The 20,342-nt window shown below is 40.4% G+C and overlaps 2 protein-coding genes across 2 annotated transcripts in view; one reads left to right on the top strand and one right to left on the bottom strand.

The window, feature by feature from the left end:
* Fam210a (family with sequence similarity 210 member A) overlaps positions 1–3,945 on the bottom strand; it is a 30,830-nt gene extending 26,885 nt beyond the window's left edge. Inside the window, exon 1 of the mRNA XM_045144580.1 lies at positions 3,699–3,945. The gene's annotated coding sequence lies outside the window, so the exon portion shown is untranslated. The remainder of the gene's footprint in view (positions 1–3,698) is intronic.
* Positions 3,946–4,034: 89 nt separating this feature from the next.
* Rnmt (RNA guanine-7 methyltransferase) overlaps positions 4,035–20,342 on the top strand; it is a 36,012-nt gene continuing 19,704 nt past the window's right edge. Inside the window, 5 exon segments of the mRNA XM_045143501.1 lie at positions 4,035–4,105; positions 7,728–8,157; positions 10,805–10,940; positions 14,322–14,447; positions 15,601–15,713. Coding sequence (XP_044999436.1) covers positions 7,765–8,157; positions 10,805–10,940; positions 14,322–14,447; positions 15,601–15,713 — 768 coding nt within the window. The 5' untranslated portion in view covers positions 4,035–4,105; positions 7,728–7,764.

The raw sequence follows: 20,342 nt of genomic DNA, 5'->3' as shown, positions 1-20,342 counted from the left end.
CCTAGATGTGCCTCAGCTGATGAGTGGATAATAAAGATGTGGCACATTTTACCCAATAGAGTTCTACTCAGTGGTTAAAAAAAATGAAATTATGTAATCTATAGAAAAATGATGGACCTGTAAAATACTATACTTAGTGAGGTTACCCAGGCTCAGATAGCCAAACGTCACATGTTCTCTCTCATATGTGGATCCTAGCTACAAATGATTGGACTTCGATGTGAGTAGGAATAAAACTCAGTAACAGAGGCCAGTAAGCTAGAAAAAGAATATAAAGGAAATAGGAAGGGGGGGAGAACTTAGTAGTATGATACTGTAGTAGAACAGATTAATGGGGATCAAAAGGTATAAGTGAGGCTAGGGAAAGAGTAAAGAGTAAAGGAAAGGCAAAGGGAGGGCTAATCAAAATCTAAGAGGATATAAATAAATCATATGGAAACCTACATTTTTGGACAATGGAACACTCAGAAGCCATAGATTGATAATAGAAAATTTTCAGTGCCAGGGATGGGATACCTTCCAGTGAGTTGTTGGCCAGGGAGATCACTGATACCCCAAAACATTACAGGCCCTTGCCAAGGCTCTTGGTTTCCCACCAGGAATAGATGGTAAGAACCTATTGCTGAAGAGTCCACATACTTGGGCTGCAAGATCACTGTGAAATCCTGCTGGAGCTGACCTGAAAACTTCCTCCATGTAGACTAGCTGATAGAGAGCTGGAAAAAAGCTATGCTGCATGCCTTTCAATGGGAAAGAGAGAAATCACCAGTGAAGGTACTGCAAGCCTTAAATTTGGCCAACCAGGCCAAATGAGCCAACCAGGAAAACCAACTGCTGTCCAATTGGACTGGAGGCCTGCTCCATGGAGGGAATACATCCCTGATACTAAAAACCTACAACAGGGGTAGTCATGAGCCCTAGGGGTGTAACATCTGCTGCTGTCTGGCTAAATGTATATACTATGCTCACCAAACTGCCCAGTAAGCACTGGTCATACCAGTGCTTAATGGCCATACCCATATATTAATGCCACTCTCACTTTTGGATAGAGAAGCTTCTCTTTTCAGATGGCAGTGACCTTGGGATGACTCAGAGGGCACCATGGTGCTGAGAAGTGACAGAAGAGTGCTCAGCACTGAAATATCTCTATCACACCTTCCTAGGCTCAGGGTCTACTGTGGAAGAATGTTAAGAGCCAAAGGAAGGGTAGGACTCCTTCTTCCTCCAGACACAAAATGGCTTGGATATCCATGACCTCACAGTGCCTGACATTACCTGCAAAGACCATCATAATAAGAAGAAAAGACCATGACATCAAAATAAAGGAGAGACTGATTGAGAGGGGGCAGGGATATGATGGAGAGTGGAGTTTCAAAGGGGAAAGTGGGGGAATGGAGGGAATTACCATGTCTACAATATGGATGCTGTCAATAAAAAATAAAATAAATTGAAAAGAACAATCTACCCAATAAATTAGAAAATGAAATAAACACAGTCCTCAAAAGATGAAATACAAACAGGCAGGCTGGGGAGATGGCTCAGTGGCTAAAGGCACTTGCTTGCAAATTTTGCTGGCTGACAGTACCTGTGTAAAGCCAGATGCACAAAGTGGCACATACACCTGGAATTTTTTTACAGCAACAAGAGGCCCAAACTGCCCGTTCTCATTCTTTCTCTCCAAATAAATTAAAAAAAAATTATTCCGATAGACATGTGTGTGTGTGGGGGGGTAACATTCAACAACCTTAGTCATCAAAACTACAATGAGATTCTTCTATCTCACCTCAGTTAGAATAGCTATCATTAGGAAACTGAGTAATAAAAAAATGCTGCCGGGCTAGAAAGATCACTTAGTGGTTAAGGCGCATGCCTGCAAAGCCAAAGAACCTAGGTTCAATTCCCCAGGACCCATATAAGCCAGATGCAAAGGTGGTGCATGCATCTGGAGTTCCTTTGCAGTGGCTGAAGGCCCTGGTGTGCCATTCTGTATCTGCCTCTGTTTTCTCTCTCTCTCTCACTCAATAAATAAATAAAATAATTTTTTAAAATGCTGCTAATGATTAGTGGAAAAAGTGGGAGGGAAGTCCTCTATCCTCAGTTTATTTTACCTGAGTTCTCGTTAAGTGAACTGCCTCAAAACAAAAGATGCACACTTTTAATATTCCATGCATAACATCAATTCATTGTGGAGTGTGTATAAGCATATACTTAAGAAGCATTTAACCTATACTGAAAAAAAATTAAGTCACGTGTGATTGCTCCATGCCTGCAATCCCAGCTAAGGAGGCTGAAGCAGGAGATCACAAGTTTCAGTCTAGCATGGACTACATCATGAGTCTGTCTTAAAAAAAAAAGAAAAAGTTAAAAGGCTGGGGTCATGGCTCAGCCTTAAATGCACTTGCTTGCAAAACCTGCTGGCCTGGGTTCAATTCCCTAGTACCCATGAAAGACAGATCATGCATCTGGTGTTTGTTTACAGCGGCAAGGGACCCTTATGAACCCACCCTTTCTTTCCTTCAAACAAATAAAACATCTTTTAAAAAGTAAGGCAAAAATTAGGCTTACTTTCTCTAAAATTACAACAGCGATTATCTGAAGAAACTTAACTATTGGAGCCAACAAATACAAATTACATAATACCTGGCCCTAAGGCCTTGAAAAAAAATATATGTATACACACACACACACACACACAGGGCTTTCAGTCTCTATGATCGTAAATTCTCAAACTGCGCTAATAGCAGATAACAAAATAATCAGTTATCTGAAATTGATTTCTACACTTATGTGTGACAAGTAAGACTTTTTCTTGGTTCAAAGGTTATAAAGGGGTCAACAACTTCAGGAGGGCTAATAGACACAATTTACAAGTGATCGAACTGGAAGATGGTGGTCTTTTATTGTTGAGTTTCTTTGTTTTGTTTTGTTTTTGAGGTAAGGTCTCACTCTACCCCCAGGCTAGCCTTGAATTTACACAGGGCTCCTCCTACCTTATCTTCCTGAGTGCTGGCATTAAAGGAGTGCACCACCAAGCCAGGCTACCAATAAGAGTTTTGACCCTAATCTCGAGGTGAAAGTCCCCTCTATGGGTATTTAGCTTTCAGTTTCCCTAAATTAGGTGCTTCTGACTCCCTTTTTAAAAATTCTTGGGTGATGGACAAAGTGTGTCACCTGATCCTCCTCATCTCAAGCCGCCCATGCCAAAGTGCAGTCAGCACAGCAATGCACCCAGAAGTTTTGGGACCACGTGTGGGATGGCAGGTGAGAGAACGCCCTTCCTAGAGAGTATGACGTGCAGATTAGGCGGTAAGAAATGGCCCTCCAGTCAGCTTCCAAGGTGGCGATGTCGCTGTTTTTCAAAGGACACACTCACGACGGGCGCTTCCCTGCCCAAGTGGGCTTGGGGAACAGAGGAGCGGAGCAGAAGGGTTAAGTGGGTGCAAGGCCGCCCCGGTGCAGGATCTGCCAGGACTCCCGAGGCACGGCCGGCCAGCGCGGGGGGTGACCTCTCCGATAGTCGCCGGCGGGGCCGGGGAGGGTGGACAGCCCACGCCGGGGGAGAACGCCACCACAGACCCGGCGACGGCGCGCGTGGAGCAGCTGCCCCGGTGTGCGCCCCGCGCCCCCGGACACACAAGCCGCCCGGGGTGAAGGTGCCCTCTGACCCGACCCGGTGCCCCATACTGGACTCAGGCTACCTCTCAGGACGTTGAGGTCGCCGCCGCTTCCCGCCGCACAGGACGGAAGACAGCTCCTACGATGCCACGGCAGTGTCCGTCAAGCAGGGCGACTTAGTCAAACGGAGGTCACAGGGCCGAACCCGCAAAACTCAAGCGATTCCTAGGCCTCCGGTCGCCAGGGGCCTAGCCAGCCGCGCCCACTAGCAATGTGCTCCGAATTCCCCCGTGCCAGTTCCAGCGGCCACTCCGGCACGCCGAGGCGCAAAGCACCACGGGACCTGTAGTTCCGGTCGGGAGGAAACAACGCTCTCAGCCCAGGCGAGAGGGACATCGGAGTCTGCGCACTCCCCGGAAGTGACGTCACAGGGCCCGCGTGGCGCCGGGGCCTGTGTTTCCGCAAACAGAATCTCGGATGGCTTGTGTGGGTGAGTGTGACCGTTCGGTGTTCCCGGCCCGGTCGTGGCTTCTTTGTCTTTTCCCCTGGGCATAGGCGGGCTGAACGCTGTGGCTCCTGGACCCCGGCTCGTTTCTCGTCAGCCCTGTGCGTCCAATATCTGGCTCCGGGTTTATTGTGCGTGAACTCCGGAAGCAGCTTGAGGCGCCCCGCGCTGTGCCTCCCCAGACAGGGTAGAGCCGAAGCCCGAGGCTGCTTCTGCCCGCGCCCTGGGGCCGCGTGAAAGGGTGCTGGGTGACATGTGGGGATCCAGGGAGAGACGTCTGTTCTACCTGGAGTGGAACCTGAGTCAGGAATTAACAGGCCGAGTCCATGGCGTTAACGGAGGCGCTGGGCTGGAGAGTTGCGTTTTCCACCTCGGTCGCGACCCCACGACACACGTGTGTGTGTGTGTGTGTGTGTGTGTAAGGGGGGGGGGAACCACTGCTTGAAGGCAGTGTGTGTGTGTGTGTGTGTGTGTGTGTGTAAAAGGGGGGGGAACCACTGCTTGAAGGCAGTGTGTGTGTGTGTAAAAGGGGGGGAATCACTGCTTGAAGGCAGTCAGGAGAATCTGAAGAAATCAAGAGAAATGATGTGTTTCAGAGGTACAAAGCCAGCTCGAAATACTCATCTCCACGTCATTCTGTTGATTTCCCACAGTTCCCTTTGACGGGGTTTGAGGTGTTTTCATCATTGATGTTATTGCTGTTGTCAGTGTTACTGCGAAGCCAGAGATCGAACCCCCTGGGCCTTGAGCATGCTAGGCCAAAGTGCTCTATCATGGAGCTGTTTGATACTTAATTCTTAGTCATTTTTGCAGTCAACTTGAGTGCCCTTCAGACAATTGACGTGAAAGATAATATGTTAAATTGCTCTATCGTTTGAAGGTAAAATTGGTTTATTTTAGGCATTAAGTTGAAGAGGAGAAATTTAGCTTTTATAACTTGCTGGCTGGTGTTCCTAGTAATCATGTGAAGTAGTAGTACTGTGAATTAATTTTCTGATTGATTTATTTTTTGTCTCAGACTCAAGTTTTTGCAATGTGCCTTCTCTTGGCATTCTGTTATGTCAAGATAGTGACAGCTGTTGTCCCTTGAAAGTCTTTTCAGTTCTGAGTGACTTGTTTTCACCTATTCTTTTAGGCAATTTTGCCTTTTCTTTTTCTTTTCTTCTTCTTTTTTTTTTTTAAATACAAAGGCCTTTAGAAAGTAATTTCCCACATAATAATTTTCAGGACCCGAATTTTTTGAATCTCAGATTGGGACTTTTGTTTGCTCTTCGCACTTACTAAACATGGCCTGATAGTTTAATGATTGACACTTTCAAACTTAGTGAAGATATGATGCCCATGAAGCTTCTTGGTAGCAAGAGGTTGGTAAATTTACTGAATGATTTAATAAGTAGATGACCATAACAATTCCTGCCCAATAGATAATTCAGTTACTCCCTCTCCTTCCTATTTTTACATCTGAGCCTCAGAACATTTAAAAGAAGCTTAATGATCATTACAATGAAGACAAGGCTTCAAACTATTGTAAAGCTGTTTCTACTCTTTGTTTTGTAACTAGTTCTAGTACACATGAAATAAGGATTTTAGGAGTCCTTACTGTAAGTATAGGTTCCTAATTTTGTTACTTTTACATAGCCAAAGTAACTGAGAGAACAACTTAAAAGGTTTCAGAAGCTTCAGTTCGTAGTCCTTGTTTATAATAATTCTGGGCTTGTGGTAGGCAGAGCATTATGGTACTGAGAGTGCATGGGAGGAGGCTGTTCACCTTGGCAGACAGGGAGGAGTTACTTGGGACCAGATAGAACTTGCAAAGTAACACCCTGAGGGACTTATTTTCCTCCAACTAGCCTTCACCTCCAGAACCTCCCCAAATAGTGCCATCATCTGGGAACCAAGTGTTGATGAGCCTGTGGGGGAAGTTTCCTGTTCAAACCTAACATTTACATTCCTGGCCTTAAAGTTTCAAGGCTCTTTTATAATAAACATGCATTCAGTCTATCTCCCAAGACTCCCAGAGTTTTAACAGTTCCAACATTGACCCAACGTCTACATTCAAAGTCTCTTCTGCCTCCTGAAACCTCCTGAGCCTGGCCTTCACTGACTGCATTTCTTGGCATTCTTGTTTTTTAAGTTCCCTACAAGTTTACCCTTCAAACTCTGGTTAAAATATTATAGTCTTGGGCTGGAGAGATGGCTTAGCGGTTAAGCGCTTGCCTGTGAAGCTTGTGGACCCCGGTTCGAGGCTCGATTCCCCAGGACCCACATTAGCCAGATGCACAAGGGGGCGCACGCGTCTGGAGTTTGTTTGCAGTGGCTGGAAGCCCTGGTGCACCCATTCTCTTCTCCCTCCCTCCCTCCCTCCCTCTCTCAAATAAATAAATAAAAATATAAAACAAAATTTTTTAAAAAAAATCTCCTAAAAAATATTATAGTCTTGTTGCAGCTTACCTCTACAAACTGTTCCAAGTTCTTCCCTCAAACCAGTTCTCCAGGTATGATTGCATTGCCAGAACAATAACTCTTACTTCTCTGGGACTAGTTTTCTGTTTTAAATACTTTTACATCACTGACCAGATGCTTGAGAAAGACACTCTAAGGGAAGAAAGCTTTATTTTGGCATGTAATTCTCTTAAGTGTTCAGTCTGTGGTTGCTTGGCCCAGGGCACTTGGGTAGAATACCATGGCAACATGAATGTGTGGCTGAGGAGCTTCTTAGCTCATGATGGGCTGGAAGCAGAGTGGAAATTACTGAGGACCAGCTATAACTTGAATGGTATGCTGTCAGAGACTGCTTCCTTCTACCTAGGCCCCATATTCTCAAGTTCACAGAATCTCCCAAAATAGCAACAGTAAAGGACCAAGCATTCAACACCTGATCTAGTGGAGCATATTTCATAGTCAAACACTTTTCCAGACCAAATGCATTTAATAAATATTAAAGAATAAGTATGGCTTAACAATTTGGCACCTGTATAAAAAGTTGATACACATAAAATGGGGGAAAGAATAGTATTTGTGTTTAAATTTTGGTTGACCACACCTGCTTACTGATGTATACTGTTGGGTACTCCAAATCATTAAAAAAAAATTTTTTTGTTACTTTTCTTTATTTGAGAGTGACAGACAGATAGAGAAAAAGGCAGATAGATAGATAGATAGAGAGGGAGAGAATGGGTACGCCAGGGCCTCCAGCCACTGCACACAAACTCCAGACGCATACACCCCCTTGTGCATCTGGCTAACATGGGTCCTGGGGAATCTGGCCTCGAACCGGGGTCCTTAGGCTTCACAGGCAAGCGCTTAACTGCTAAGCCGACTCTCCAGCCCTCCAAGTCATTGTAGATTTTGGATTAGAGAGGCTGAACCTAAATCAATGTATTACATCATCAGTTTTCATGTAGTGACTTCTATGAATAATAAGACTAGATATTTGGGGAAATACAGTTATTACTGCTATAGGTTCATAATTCCATGCATAACAGGCACTGTCAGTTCTCTTTTTTGTTTTGGAAATCCTAGTTGGTAAGTTAAATGACATTTCATTAAGATTACTTTAAAATTGGCATTAGTATCTTTGAGTAATACCAAATTTTTGCTGTTCCAGTGTTGGTGTATGAAGTTTTACTATCACTATAATAGAAATGGAGAACTATGGAAAGATGTCTCCTGAGTGGGCAGAAGCATCCATAAATTCTGAAAAAGAATCAGCTATTAATGAAACCATGACAGCATGTGAGAGGGGGCTCTCTGTGAAGACCCCTGTTTGTGAGCAAGTAAATAAACCACTGAAGGGAAAAGTGTCTGAAGATGCTCTTCTGGGGGAAAATTCTGCTTGTGTGGAAGATAATCCTTCTAGGAAAAGAAAACTTGCTAATGAAATTGCCTCAGAGGAAAAGGGTTCTGGTGATGATGAAGGCATTTCAGTGAAAAGAAAGAAAGAAACAGATAATGTTCCAAAAGATGAAACTTCCACTGGAGATACTATGCAGAAAAAGAGGAAAATAGAACCCGAGGATGTTCCTACAAAGAGACAGGTATGTTGCATGAATTTTTTTTAATTTTAATTTTAATTAATTTATTTGAGAGTGACAGAGAAAGAGGCAGATAGATGAGAGAGAGAGAATGGGCGCGCCAGGGCTTCTAGCCACTACAAATGAACTCCAGACTCATGCGCCCTCTTGTGCATCTGGCTAACATGGGGCCTGGGGAATCGAGCCTCGAACCTGGGTCCTTAGGTTTCACAGGCAAGCGCTTAACCGCTAAGCCACCTCTCCAGTCACGTTGCATGAATTTTATTCATAATATAATGTTACCTGGAAATGTGCATCAGATGTGGAATTATGTTCGTTTTTAAATAATAGTTTAGAAATATTCTGCTTATAATAGATACAGCCTTAAGTCACAGCAGCTTTTAACTCTTTGAATTTAATTTTTGTTAAGGTAAAATTTGTGTGGGAGTAAACTTTATATTATTTCAAAACTCTTAATTGACCAGAAACGTGAAAGCTGGTTTCTGCAGTTTGGGTTTCATAGTTTTGTGTTGTTTAAAAAATGGTAGGAATATAAAGTCCCACTAATTTACCTTTTTCGGGGTTTTTTTTTTTTTTTGAGGTAGGGTCTCACTCTAGCCCAGGCTGACCTGGAATTCACTATGTAGTCTTAGGGTGGCCTCGAACTCACGGTGATCCTCCTACCTCTGCCTCCCAAGTGCTGGGATTAAAGGCGTGCACCACCACGCCCAGCCTAATTTACCTTTTTCTTTTGTTATCAGGTGTCTAAAGTAGTAAGATGGTAATGTAAAGTGATAAATTTCAAGATCATGCCCAGTTTTATATTATTTTTGTAATATTTTTATTTATGAGAGAGAGAGAATATATAGGTACAACAGGGCCTCCAGCCATTGCAAATGAACTCCAAACACATGCTCCCCCTTGTGTATCTGACTTATATGGGTACTAGGGAATAGAACCTGAGTCATTAGGCTTCACAGGTAAGCGCCTTAACCGCTATTCCTTCTCTCCAGCCTACCCAGTTTTATATTCTTTTATTAATGTATTAAACTATGATTATTTCTGACTTCCAGCATAGTTTATGTACTTATTTAGCACTGTTTAGCTGTAGTTATTTTAGGATATTATGGAATGAGGGTCAGCAAATTGTTTGCCATATTCAAAAGGATTCTAATGGAAGGGCTGGAGAGATGGCTTAGCATTTAAAGGCAGTTGTTTGCAAAGCATCCCAACCTTGGTTTGATTCCCTAGTACTCAAGTAAAACTATATGTACAAAGTGGTATATGTGTTTAGAGTTCGTTTGCAGCAGTAAGAGGCCCTGGTCTACCCATTCTTTCTCCAGATAAATAACACAACAAAATGGAGAAAATAAAAGTAAAAAGTAAAAAAAAAAAGTACTCTAAAAAAAGAGTAAAATTTTGCCATCATCTTGAAGAGGAACATGACCAATAGACCAGGTTTTTGGTATACTAGTAAAAGGAGTAGCTTGTATTTCAAATCTAGCCAGATTTTTTTTCCAAGTAAAATTTTATCCTTTTACTTAATGAGCCAAATGAGCAAAGGATTGGATACTTTGAAAAATGAGGTTGAACTTGAAAGCCTTTACTTCCTATTGAATTTAAGAGCCTGAATTACAGCTAGAGAGATGGCTTACAGGTTTAAGGCACTTGCCTGCAAAGCCAAAGAACCTAGGTTTGATTCCCTAGGACCCCGATGCACAAAGTGGTGAATGTGTTAAAGTTTGTTTGCAGCGGCTGGAGGCCCTGGCATGCCCATTCATTCGTATTCTCTCTCTCTACCTCTTTCTGTCATGAATAAATAAATAAGTACGAAATGCTAGTTTAAAAGAAAAAAAGCATGGATTAGAAGTCAGTGACATTAAGCATAGCCTACTAAATTCTTTTTTTTCTAATAAATTTTATTTATTTATTTAAGAGAGAGAAGGGGGGTAGAGAATGGACATGCCAGGGCCTCCAGCCACTGCAAACAAACACCAGACACATCGCCCCCTTGTGTATCTGGCTTATGTGGGTCCTGGAGAATCGAACCGGGATCCTTTGGCTTTGCAGGCAAATGCCTTAACCACTAAGCCATCTCTCCAGCCCCTACTAAATTCTTAATTCCCCTAAATAGACAATATAATATTTAACTCTCAGCAATAATTACATAATAAATAGCTTATTTTGTTTCTTTATAGGAACTCCATCCTTTTGACTGTAATTTATTGGGTTGAGTAACTCAAAACTCTGAAGAATAGTAGTTTTTATTTATTTATTTATTTATTTATTTATTTATTTATTTATTTAAAATACAAAAAGCAAACTGTTTTAGTTGCTTGTGTGGGGCTAGGGGAAACCAGGATCTCTTGTTGCAAATACACACCAAATGTATGCACCACTCTTTGTGCCTAGCTTTAAGTGAGTACCTGGGAATTAAAGTTGGGCCAGCAGGCTATTGCAAGCAAGGATGTTTAACTGCTGAGCCATTGCCTCAGACCAAATAATAGTTTAAATGAATGCACTCAAATTATACACATGACAGATAAAGATAAAATCTTCAGAGGACTTTTTTCTTAAGGAATAGGGGAAAGCACTGGTAGTGACTAACGTTATCTGCATGGGTAATATCCTTGCTTAGTGAGTTCTAATCCTTAACTTTGTTCCTTTTCAGAAACTAGAAGAAGGACACAGCTCAGCAGTGGCTGCCCACTATAATGAACTACAGGAAGTTGGTTTAGAGAAGCGTAGTCAAAGTCGTATCTTTTACCTAAGAAACTTTAATAATTGGATCAAAAGCGCTCTTATTGGTATGATTTTTTTTCTTTTAGTTTGTAGTTCTCTGTTTTATTCAACCCTTGTTTATTTGTGTGCAGTGCTAGATGTTGAACCCAGGGGCACATGTTCTGTGGCCACGCTATATCCCTTACCCTAGTTTCTTTTTTTCTTTCTTCTTTCCCAGTGTTAACTATGTTAAGGTACTGGGTCTATTGATAATTTTTCACTTAGTAAGCAAACCTTGACTTTATAAAGCTGGAGCCAAAACTAGAGCCTTGAAATATTTTATTACTATTTATTTTTGATTGACTGCGTAGGATATTAGTATTTAATTGATTTTTAGTTGTCATTTGTTTCATGTTTAGAATTGATGTCATTTAAGCTATTGTATAATGATTTTATTCTAGTAATTTTAGAATGGCATAGTTAGATATTCAGGTTTTATTAAGTCAAGCAAAAGACAATGTCCTGATTTTATATCTGAAGCCAGCATTTTATCTGGGGAAATACCTTTAAAACTAGAACAAATAAGTGGAGAATCTATTGTCTAGAATGTGTTTTGTCTGTCTAGTACATTATATTAAGAAGTCAGGGGACTGGAGAAATAGCTCATCTGTTAAGGCACTTACCTGCAAAGCCTAATAACCCAGGTTTAGTTCCCCAGTACCCACATAAAGCCAGATGCACAAAGTGGTGCATGTATCTGGAAGTTTGTTTACAGCAGCTTGAGGCCCTGGCTTGCCCATTCATTCTCATTTTCTCTCTCCTTTCAAATAAATAAAAGTTTTGTTTTTTTTTAAAGAAGTCAGACTTACTAAACGTCAGAGAAATTTTTAAAGGTGTTTTTTGAGGTTTTTCATAGTGAAAGGTTCTTTTGAATCAGTCTAAAGTGAGAATAAATGCTTTGTTACACTAAAGAGCAAAGCTGTAATTAAAAGGACTTTCTACTAGCTTTGATAATAGTTTAGTAGGTTTTTTTTTTTTTTTAAGAAAATATCCCAAATCTGCGAAATAGTAGAATGGGAACAAGGAGGCCCATTTAAAATGCATTTTAGGCTGGGGAGAAGGTCAGTGGTTAAAGGCACTTGCTTGTTAAACCTGATTGCCCATGTTCGATTCTCTAGACCCCCTTAAAGCCAGGTGCACAAAATGAAGCATGCATCCTATAGTTTGTTTGCAGTGGCAAGAGGCCCTGATGCATCCATTCCCTCTTCCCTCCTTCCCCTGCCCCTTCTCTCTTTCTGTGCAAATAGATAAAGATATTATAAAAAAAATCTTAACATTTTCTGTCTCCCTTGTTAAAATTTATGTTTCATTATAGCAATGTGATTTATCTGACAGGCAATTGTCAGCTAGTATAAATGAATTTCTACTTTGTTTCTTTTGTTGTTGTAATGGGTTAATATAGCATTTTTCAACCTATTACTGGAGGTTCTTTTTGCCCCCTGGTTCTAATTTCTTGTCAGCTTTTTTCTATTTCATTATCCTCAATGATGCAGATATTTTATGGTATTTATTCCTGTACATTTTCATAACATACTTTTGAATCCATATCTTCCACATTTTACCTAAATTACTTTTATAATTAGGAAAACAGGCAGTTTCTTTGGAAAGATGGCTTAGTGATTATGACACTTGCCATCAAATCTTAACGACCTGGTTACCATTCCCTGGTACTCACATAGAGCCAGGTGCAAAGTGACACATGCATCCGGAGTTCATTACCTATGGCTGGAGGCCCTTGTGCACCTGTTCTGTCTGTCTCTCTTCTCTCTCTGCTTGCAAATAAATAAATAAAAAGTTTAAATGCCTAAAATTAGACTCCTAGAAATGACAAGGTGACATTAAATAAAGCAGTACAAAATGTAAAAGCTTTAAAAAAAAAGTCAGACTTCCAAAATTTTTCTCTCATAGTGTCAATATTCACTTCCAATTGCAGCAGTTCCTGTACCTCTCTTGTCTGGAACTACCTCTGCTCCTAATGCAAGTAACATGGCCTCTGTAGAGGTCTTCCTCTGGCTTTTACTTTAATCTTGGGGCTTTTTAGCCTACTAGTAGTTAAGTACAATTCTTGAATGAGATAAACATTTCTTTGAAAATAATAGCTTATAATAATTCCTAGTTTTACCATCTAGATTATATAATTACTGCTTTTCTTTCAATTTTTTTCATACTTTTTAAAGAAAATTCACGTTAGGAGGGATGGAGAGATGGCTTAGCGGATAAGGCACTTGCCTGCAAAGCCAAAGGACCCAGTTCAGTTCCCCAGGACCCACATAAGCCAGATGCCCAAGGAAGCACGTGTTTCTGGAGTTCTTCTGCAGTGGCTGAATGCCCTGGTGTGCCCATTCTCTCTATCTGCCTCTCTCTCTTTCTCTCTCAAATAAATAAAATTTTTTTAAAAATCATGTCAGGTTAATTAAATATGGAAAACTGGTCCTGCTATTGAAAACTACTTTCAGGTCCTGAATTGAAAAGCAGAGATATTTGTACTGAATATTTTTTTTTCTTTTTACTTTTTTTTTTTCTGCTGTCATGAAAGACTTCAATTTTGTGGTGATAAAGACCTTTTTTTTTAAAATTATTTATTTATTTATTTGAGAGAGACAGACACAGAGAGAAAGACAGATAGAGGGAGAGAGAAAGAATGGGCGCGCCAGGGCTTCCATCCTCTGCAAACGAACTCCAGATGCGTGCGCCCCCTTGTGCATCTGGCTAACGTGGGACCTGGGGAACCGAGCCTCGAACCGTGGTCCTTAGGCTTCACAGGCAAGCGCTTAACCGCTAAGCCACCTCTCCAGCCCCCTGAATATTTTAATTGCCAAAATAGTACATACATGAGCTATAATGTATTAAACTTAGAGAGATAAAGGCAGGAGAGTAGGTCTAGATTCATTGATAAATCAAGTTTTAGAACTGCTGGGTGTTTTAAGAATTTTGATGATGGTGACTCTCGGTCAGGTGAGGTGTTTAATGATTTCTTGTATTTCTTTTGATAATAACCCTGACTACTGAGAAGAATGAGAATTAAGTACTATTTCTCCATAACTACTTCAGTAGACTTAACTATTAAGAAATTAGCATGTAGTTATGGAAAGAAAAGGCTGCCTAGAATGTGATAACTAGTTGGTTTTGTTTTTTACAAATAACTTATGTTAATTAGAACTTAAAATGTCTTCTATTTAATGTTAACTCAGTTTAAAAGTAACTTTCAAAAAACCATCTTAGCCTTGTAAAATTCTGTACTATACTCTTTTTAATAATAACGGATCAAAATGAAAGTTACAAAATAACTGTAAATTAATGTGTTACAGTTTATATTGTATGCCAGGCAAAGGTTACTAAGTTATTAAAAGTAATTGTTCTAGTAAAAATAAGAAAAAAATTTATTATGGCTGATTTCTTTCTTTTAGGGGAATTTTTAGAAAAGGTGCGGCAGAGAAAAAAACGGGATATCACCGTTTTGGACCTGGGTTGTGGGAAAGGTGGAGATTTGCTCAAATGGAGAAAGGGAAGAATTAGCAGACTGGTCTGTGCTGGTAAGAAAAATGTTAGCATGGGGAAATAATTATTTTTGGTCAGTTAGGTTAAGAGGAAATTAGAAGGGTCTCCGTATCACCATGATGCTAAAATTGATTAGGGTACCTTTTTTATCCAGTGATATGTATGAGATAAGTTTAAAAAAAATTGTTTAAAAGTCTTCCCTGATTGTTTTGTTTTGTTTTTCAGGATAGGGTTTTGCTCTAGCCCAGGCTGACCTGGAATTCACTATATAGTCTTAGGGTGGTCTCTAACTCACAGCAATCTTCCTACCTCTGCCTCCCTACTCCAGGGGTTAAAAGCATGCACCACCACACCTGGCTTCCTGAATTTTTTCACTAGTTAGTGGGCCTGGGATAATTTGTCTTTGTGGAAAGGGAAGAAGCTATTAAAGATGACAGGAGTCACATCTACAGGACAAATGAGGAAAGTTTTTTACTGACCAAGATAGGAAGTTCAAAGGTCACAAATACTGATAGACTGAGGGGCAGGAAATTAAACATTATCTTCCCTCTCTCTAACCCGAGCAATATTTAATATTGTTGACATCAAGAATTCACATTCTTCATTCTCACTGCCAATCAGAAATGTCTGAATATTGGGAAGATGTGCAACCCATGTGGTAGTTCAGTTTTGTTTCAGTTTGTAATGTTCATGTGAAAGTTAAAATGGCAACAAATATTGAGAGTGGCCTTTCCCCACTGCCTGTGGCTCTGAGGAACCCATGGTGCCTTCCCAGTACCATTCAGTGCAGCTGCTTCCCACTGGTGGTGCGTCCTTCACCGCTGCTATATCACCAGTGTCAAGTTCACAGTAGGGAAAAGGGCAGGGACATTTTAATGTGAAAAGAGAAACTTAGTATTTCCAAATGTGTACATTGTTACGTTTTTATAGCTTAAATTGGAATATAAGTTTTACTTTTAATTTTGAATAAGCATTTAAAACTATGTTGTCCCCCCACCCCCAAAAAATACACAAAATATTTCTAATTCCTTACTAAAAGTTGTTGTAAAATTACACTGCAACAAAGGCAGCAGTGCTCTCTGTAAAGGACGTAGAAACGTGCACTTTCACAAAAGCTAAATTTGCTGCCACAATTTGTCACTGAGACGTATTGTGTTGGCATTTACTAAGAGCTCTCTACCCTTTCAGATATTGCGGATGTTTCTATCAAACAATGTCAGCAGCGCTATGAAGACATGAAAGGTCGTCGTGATAAAGACCTTCTTTTTAATGCAGAATTTATAACTGCTGACTGTTCAAAGGTATAAACAAAAATGTTTTACCATTTTTTTGTTTGTTTTCTGTTTTGGTAGTGCTGGGAATCAAACCCAGGTCTTGTGTATGCAACATTCTTTGTTTTTAATGAACTCATTTCTTAAAAGGTGATTTTGTGGGCTGGAGAGATGGGTTTGCTTATAAGGTGCTTGCCTGCGAAGCCTAAGAACCCATGTTGAACTCTGTAGATACCATGTAAGCCAGATGCACAAGGTGACACAAGTGTAATTAGGTTGCATATATGCACAAGATGACACACGCATTTGGAGTTCGATTGCAGTGGCTGGAGACCCTGGTGTGCCAATTCTCTCTCTCTCTCTCTCTCTCTTTCTCTCATAACAAAATAAAAAAGTGATTTTGAAATATTAAAAATCATAGACCATGCATATTCAATTTCAACTAGAAATTCTTTTATGATGAATTCCCTTGAACAACCCAGTGGGTACTTTTGGGAAAGTTTCACTTTTAATAATTTGAGATTTTAAAATTATTTTGTTGCTTTTTGGATTAGATGAGACTTATCTTCCATTGTAGTTATTCCTCAGTCTCTGGGGCGAGTAGGGGGGTCAGTGGTTCCAGGAACCCTTAAAATCCATAGATGTTCAAGCCCTTTATATTCAAATAACCTACACACTCCTGTATACTTTAAATCATCTCTAGATACCTAACGAATACAATAAAAATACTGTGTAAATAGTTGTTATACACTATTACAAGAAGAAAAATGTGTACAGATACATTTAAAGAATTGTTTTAGGACTATAGAGATGGCTTAGTGGCTAAGACACTTGCCTGCAAAGCCTAAGGACCTGGGTTCCATTCCCTAGAACCCACATAAGCCAGATGCACATGATATACATGCATTTGGAGTTTATTTGCAGTGGTTGTAGTGGCTAGAGGCCTTGGCATGAATAAGTAAATATAAAATAAAAAAAGAATTTTTAAATATATCTATCTATGAGAGAAAGAAGCAGATAGAGAGAATGGGTGTGCTGGGGCTCTTAACACTGCAAATGAACTCTAGACATCTACGCTTTCTTGTGCATCTGGCTTACGTGGGTCCTGGAAATTGAACTTGGGTCTTTGGCTTTTAGGCAAGTGCCTTAACTGCTAAGCCATCTATCCAGCCCCATTAAGGAATTTAAAAAAAGATATTTTTTAATTACTTGAGAGTGAGCATGGGCATACCAGTGCCTCTTGCTTCTGTAAAAGAACTCAAGACACATTTGCTACTCTGTAAATCTGGCTTTATGTGGGTACTAGGGAATCAAACCTAGGCTGGCAGGATTTGCAAGTATGTGCCTTTAGCCCATAAGCCATTTTTTCCCCTATATTTTTCAATCTATGATTTGTTGAAATGATTGATACAGAATTTAAAGATAGGTAGAGTTGGGAGTGGGCATTGTGGTGCATGCCTATTAATTTGAAGAATTTGTAAGCTGAGGCAGTTTGATCTGGAAGTTCAAGGCCAGCTTCAACTATATGAAACCCGTTCCAAAAATAAACATCTTCTCTCCCAAGGGGAAAAAAAAGAAGGATTGTGTTTTACCTTGTTCACTAGTCAGGTGTGGTGGTGCAGGCCTTTAATCCTAACACTCAGGAGGCTGGGTTAGGAGAATCAATGTGTTATCAAAGCCAACCTGGGACTACAGAGTGAGTTCCAAGTCAGCCAGAATGAGACACTGCCTCAAAACAAAAAAACATAAAACAAAAAAGAACTGCTTTATTTTGAAATAGAACTGAAATTAAAATTAAGCTTTGTTCACATTGCAGTTTATGAGGATAATTTTCCAACACATCAGAATTTTCTGCATTTTCCACCTTCCATTTGTTTCTGATAATCTTAAGTTTTTGTTTTTCATTTATTTATTTACTTTTTGGTTTTTTTCAAGGTAGGGTCTTTCCATGCTGACCTGGAATTCACTATGTAGTCTCAGGGTGGTCTTGAACTCATGGTGATCCTCCTACTTCTGCCTCCTGAGTGCTGGGATTAAAGGTGTGCACTAACACACCTGACTTATTTTTCCATTTTTGATATTTTCATACATGTATGTAAAATTAATGTGTTTTTTTTTCCCTCTTCTTCTCCCACTTAACATCCTTTTTTTCCTCTGTTAATCCTTCTCTTTCTTGCACGCCTTTTTTTTTTTTTTTTTTTAAATCTTCCTGGGTTAAATTAGGGTTGCCCGAAGCATGATCATGACTGGAAAGTTATTTACTGTGGGATGGGCAGCTTTAGTGCTTACAATTTCTGTCTCTGTTGAATGCAGTTTTCTGTTTTTATCTCTTATGTTGACTTTCATAAGAAAGTCACTCATTTGGAAGATTCTGTTCCCCTGGAATTCTTTCATTCATTGTACATATTTCTCATTTTGTTGAACTCTTTGAGATTTCATCAGGTTCATCACTCTGGGATTAGTAAGTTTTGGAAGGGGCATGTTTTGATTTTTCATTTCTTATTTTTATTATTATTGTTATTTTTTCTTTTTTGGTTTTCTGAGGTAGGGTTTCACTCGAGCTCAGGCTGACCTGGAATTCATTATGGAGTCTCAGGGTGGTCTCGAACTCTGGAGATCCTCCTACCTCTGCCTCCTGAGTACTGGGATTAAAGGCGTGCGCCACCACACCCAGTGTTTTGCCTGGTTTTTTAAGGTCAGGGTGTTGCTTTAGTCCAGGCTGAGCTGGAATTAGACTCAGACTAGCCTGGAAATCACAGTGATCCATTCTCCTACCTCACCCTCCCAAGTGCTGGGATTAAAGACTTATACCACCATACCCTATGTTTTTTTTTTACACCGGAACTTTCCCATCAGAGATTAGATTATACGTTGATGTTTTCGTTTTTAAATTTATGTTACTTTTCAGTGAAAGTGTTTGCTATATTCAGGAGGTCCTGGCTTAAGTAGAATTAATGTGTTATCTCCTCTTAGACTAATGCGGGTCACCAGGTTCTTTTCCTAGTCTTTGAGTAGACTATTGCTGTAACATCTTGGGATAGACTCATTACAAAGGTAGTCATTGTCTATCAAAAACAATCACCTCCTAGATGTGAAGTATTGTAGGGAGAAAGAGCACACAGTCAGTATTTAATGCATTAATATATTGTCATTTTTAGATGAGAGAGAAAGATAAAGACGAAACAAGCTGCGCATCTTGACTCATGCTTTTAATCCCAATACTCATGAGGCTGAGGTAGGAGGATTGTCATCAGTTCAAGGCCTGCCTAGGGCCACACTGAGTTTTGGGTCAGCCTTGGCTAGAGTAAAACCCTGTCTCAATTAAAAATGTAAGGGAAGCCCGGCATTGTGGCACACATCTTTAATCCCAGCACTAGGGAGGCAGAGGTAGGAGGATCACTATGGGTTTGAGGCCACCCTAAGACTACAGAGTGAATTCCAGGTCAGCCTGGGCTAGAGTGAGACCCTACCTTGAAAAATAAAGCAAAACATGTGTGTGTGTGTGTGTGTGTGTGTGTGTGTGTGTGTATGCACACACATATACATACATATACATATATTTGAAAAACTCCATAGAGAAAGCAGTTAGTACAGAATTGATAGAAAGTAAAGGAAAGGGAGCATGAGTATCAGGTGGAGCTATAGGAGCAAAAGCAAAAAAAAAAAATTAGAGGAAGATGGGGTGATTTTTTTTTTTTCTTTCTACAGATAGACTGAAAAGATATGGAGGTGAAAGTGTGTTAACAGCTAATGTAGAAAATAGTTCTGAGCCAGGTGTGGTGGTGCATGCCCTTTAATCTCAGCACTTGGGAGGCTGAGGTAGAAGGATCACCATGAGTTCGAGGCCACCCTGAGACTACATAGTGAATTCCAGGTCAACCTGGACTAGAGCAAGACCTACCTCAAAAAAAAAAAAAAAAGAAAGAAAGATAGAAAGAAAGAAAATAATTCAGTTCCGGTTGAGAGTTCCTCATACCAGAATGGATTGTTCCTTGGGAGAAGAAAATGTGAAAAAGAAGAAAAAGAAATATGTGCAATACAGAGAAAACAGAAACAGTACAATCCCTTTCATTCACATATACACACAAATCAGGAAGCAAGAGGGTAAGAGTACATTGGGGCTGAGCTGCCTACCAACATGACAGTAGGCACTGGGAGCTGAATAGGCATGTAGCGAGAAAGAGCTGGATAGAGACCCAGGTTTGCTTGATATGTGGGTCTCCCTGGGCTCTTTTAGCTCTGGGAATGGAGAGACTTCCTCTGGGTCTTCCATCCTGCAGTTCTGTTCTACCTTCTTCGTCTTAAGTTGGACGTCAGGTCACTCACTGCACAGAATAGAGAACTTCCCCTCCCCTCTGGAGCCAAGTCTTGGGTGTGGGGAGTTAGTTGCCTGGTCATTTCTTGCTGGAGAGCTCACTCAATGCAGTTTGAGTCGTGCTTGTGGAGTGTGGGAGCCATCTTGCTTCTGAAACTCCCAAGTCTACATTGAACTTAGTGTGCTGTGATTTGTTAGCCCATGTAAATCACACACCTTTATTGGTTGTCTGCATTTTGCTGCAGTTTGGAATGAAGAAGTGTGTACTGCTAGAAAGTTGGAAAGCTCTAAAACTGAGTTTCTTTAAGTTGACAAAGGCTGGGTATTATTTTGGTTCTTTTTTT

Source organism: Jaculus jaculus, chromosome 2 (genome assembly GCF_020740685.1).
Source record: "Jaculus jaculus isolate mJacJac1 chromosome 2, mJacJac1.mat.Y.cur, whole genome shotgun sequence".
In the NCBI taxonomy this organism is placed as follows: domain Eukaryota; kingdom Metazoa; phylum Chordata; class Mammalia; order Rodentia; family Dipodidae; genus Jaculus; species Jaculus jaculus.
The sequence above is the reverse complement of the archived record's forward strand: the minus strand, read 5'-3'. Positions and strand labels throughout refer to the sequence as shown.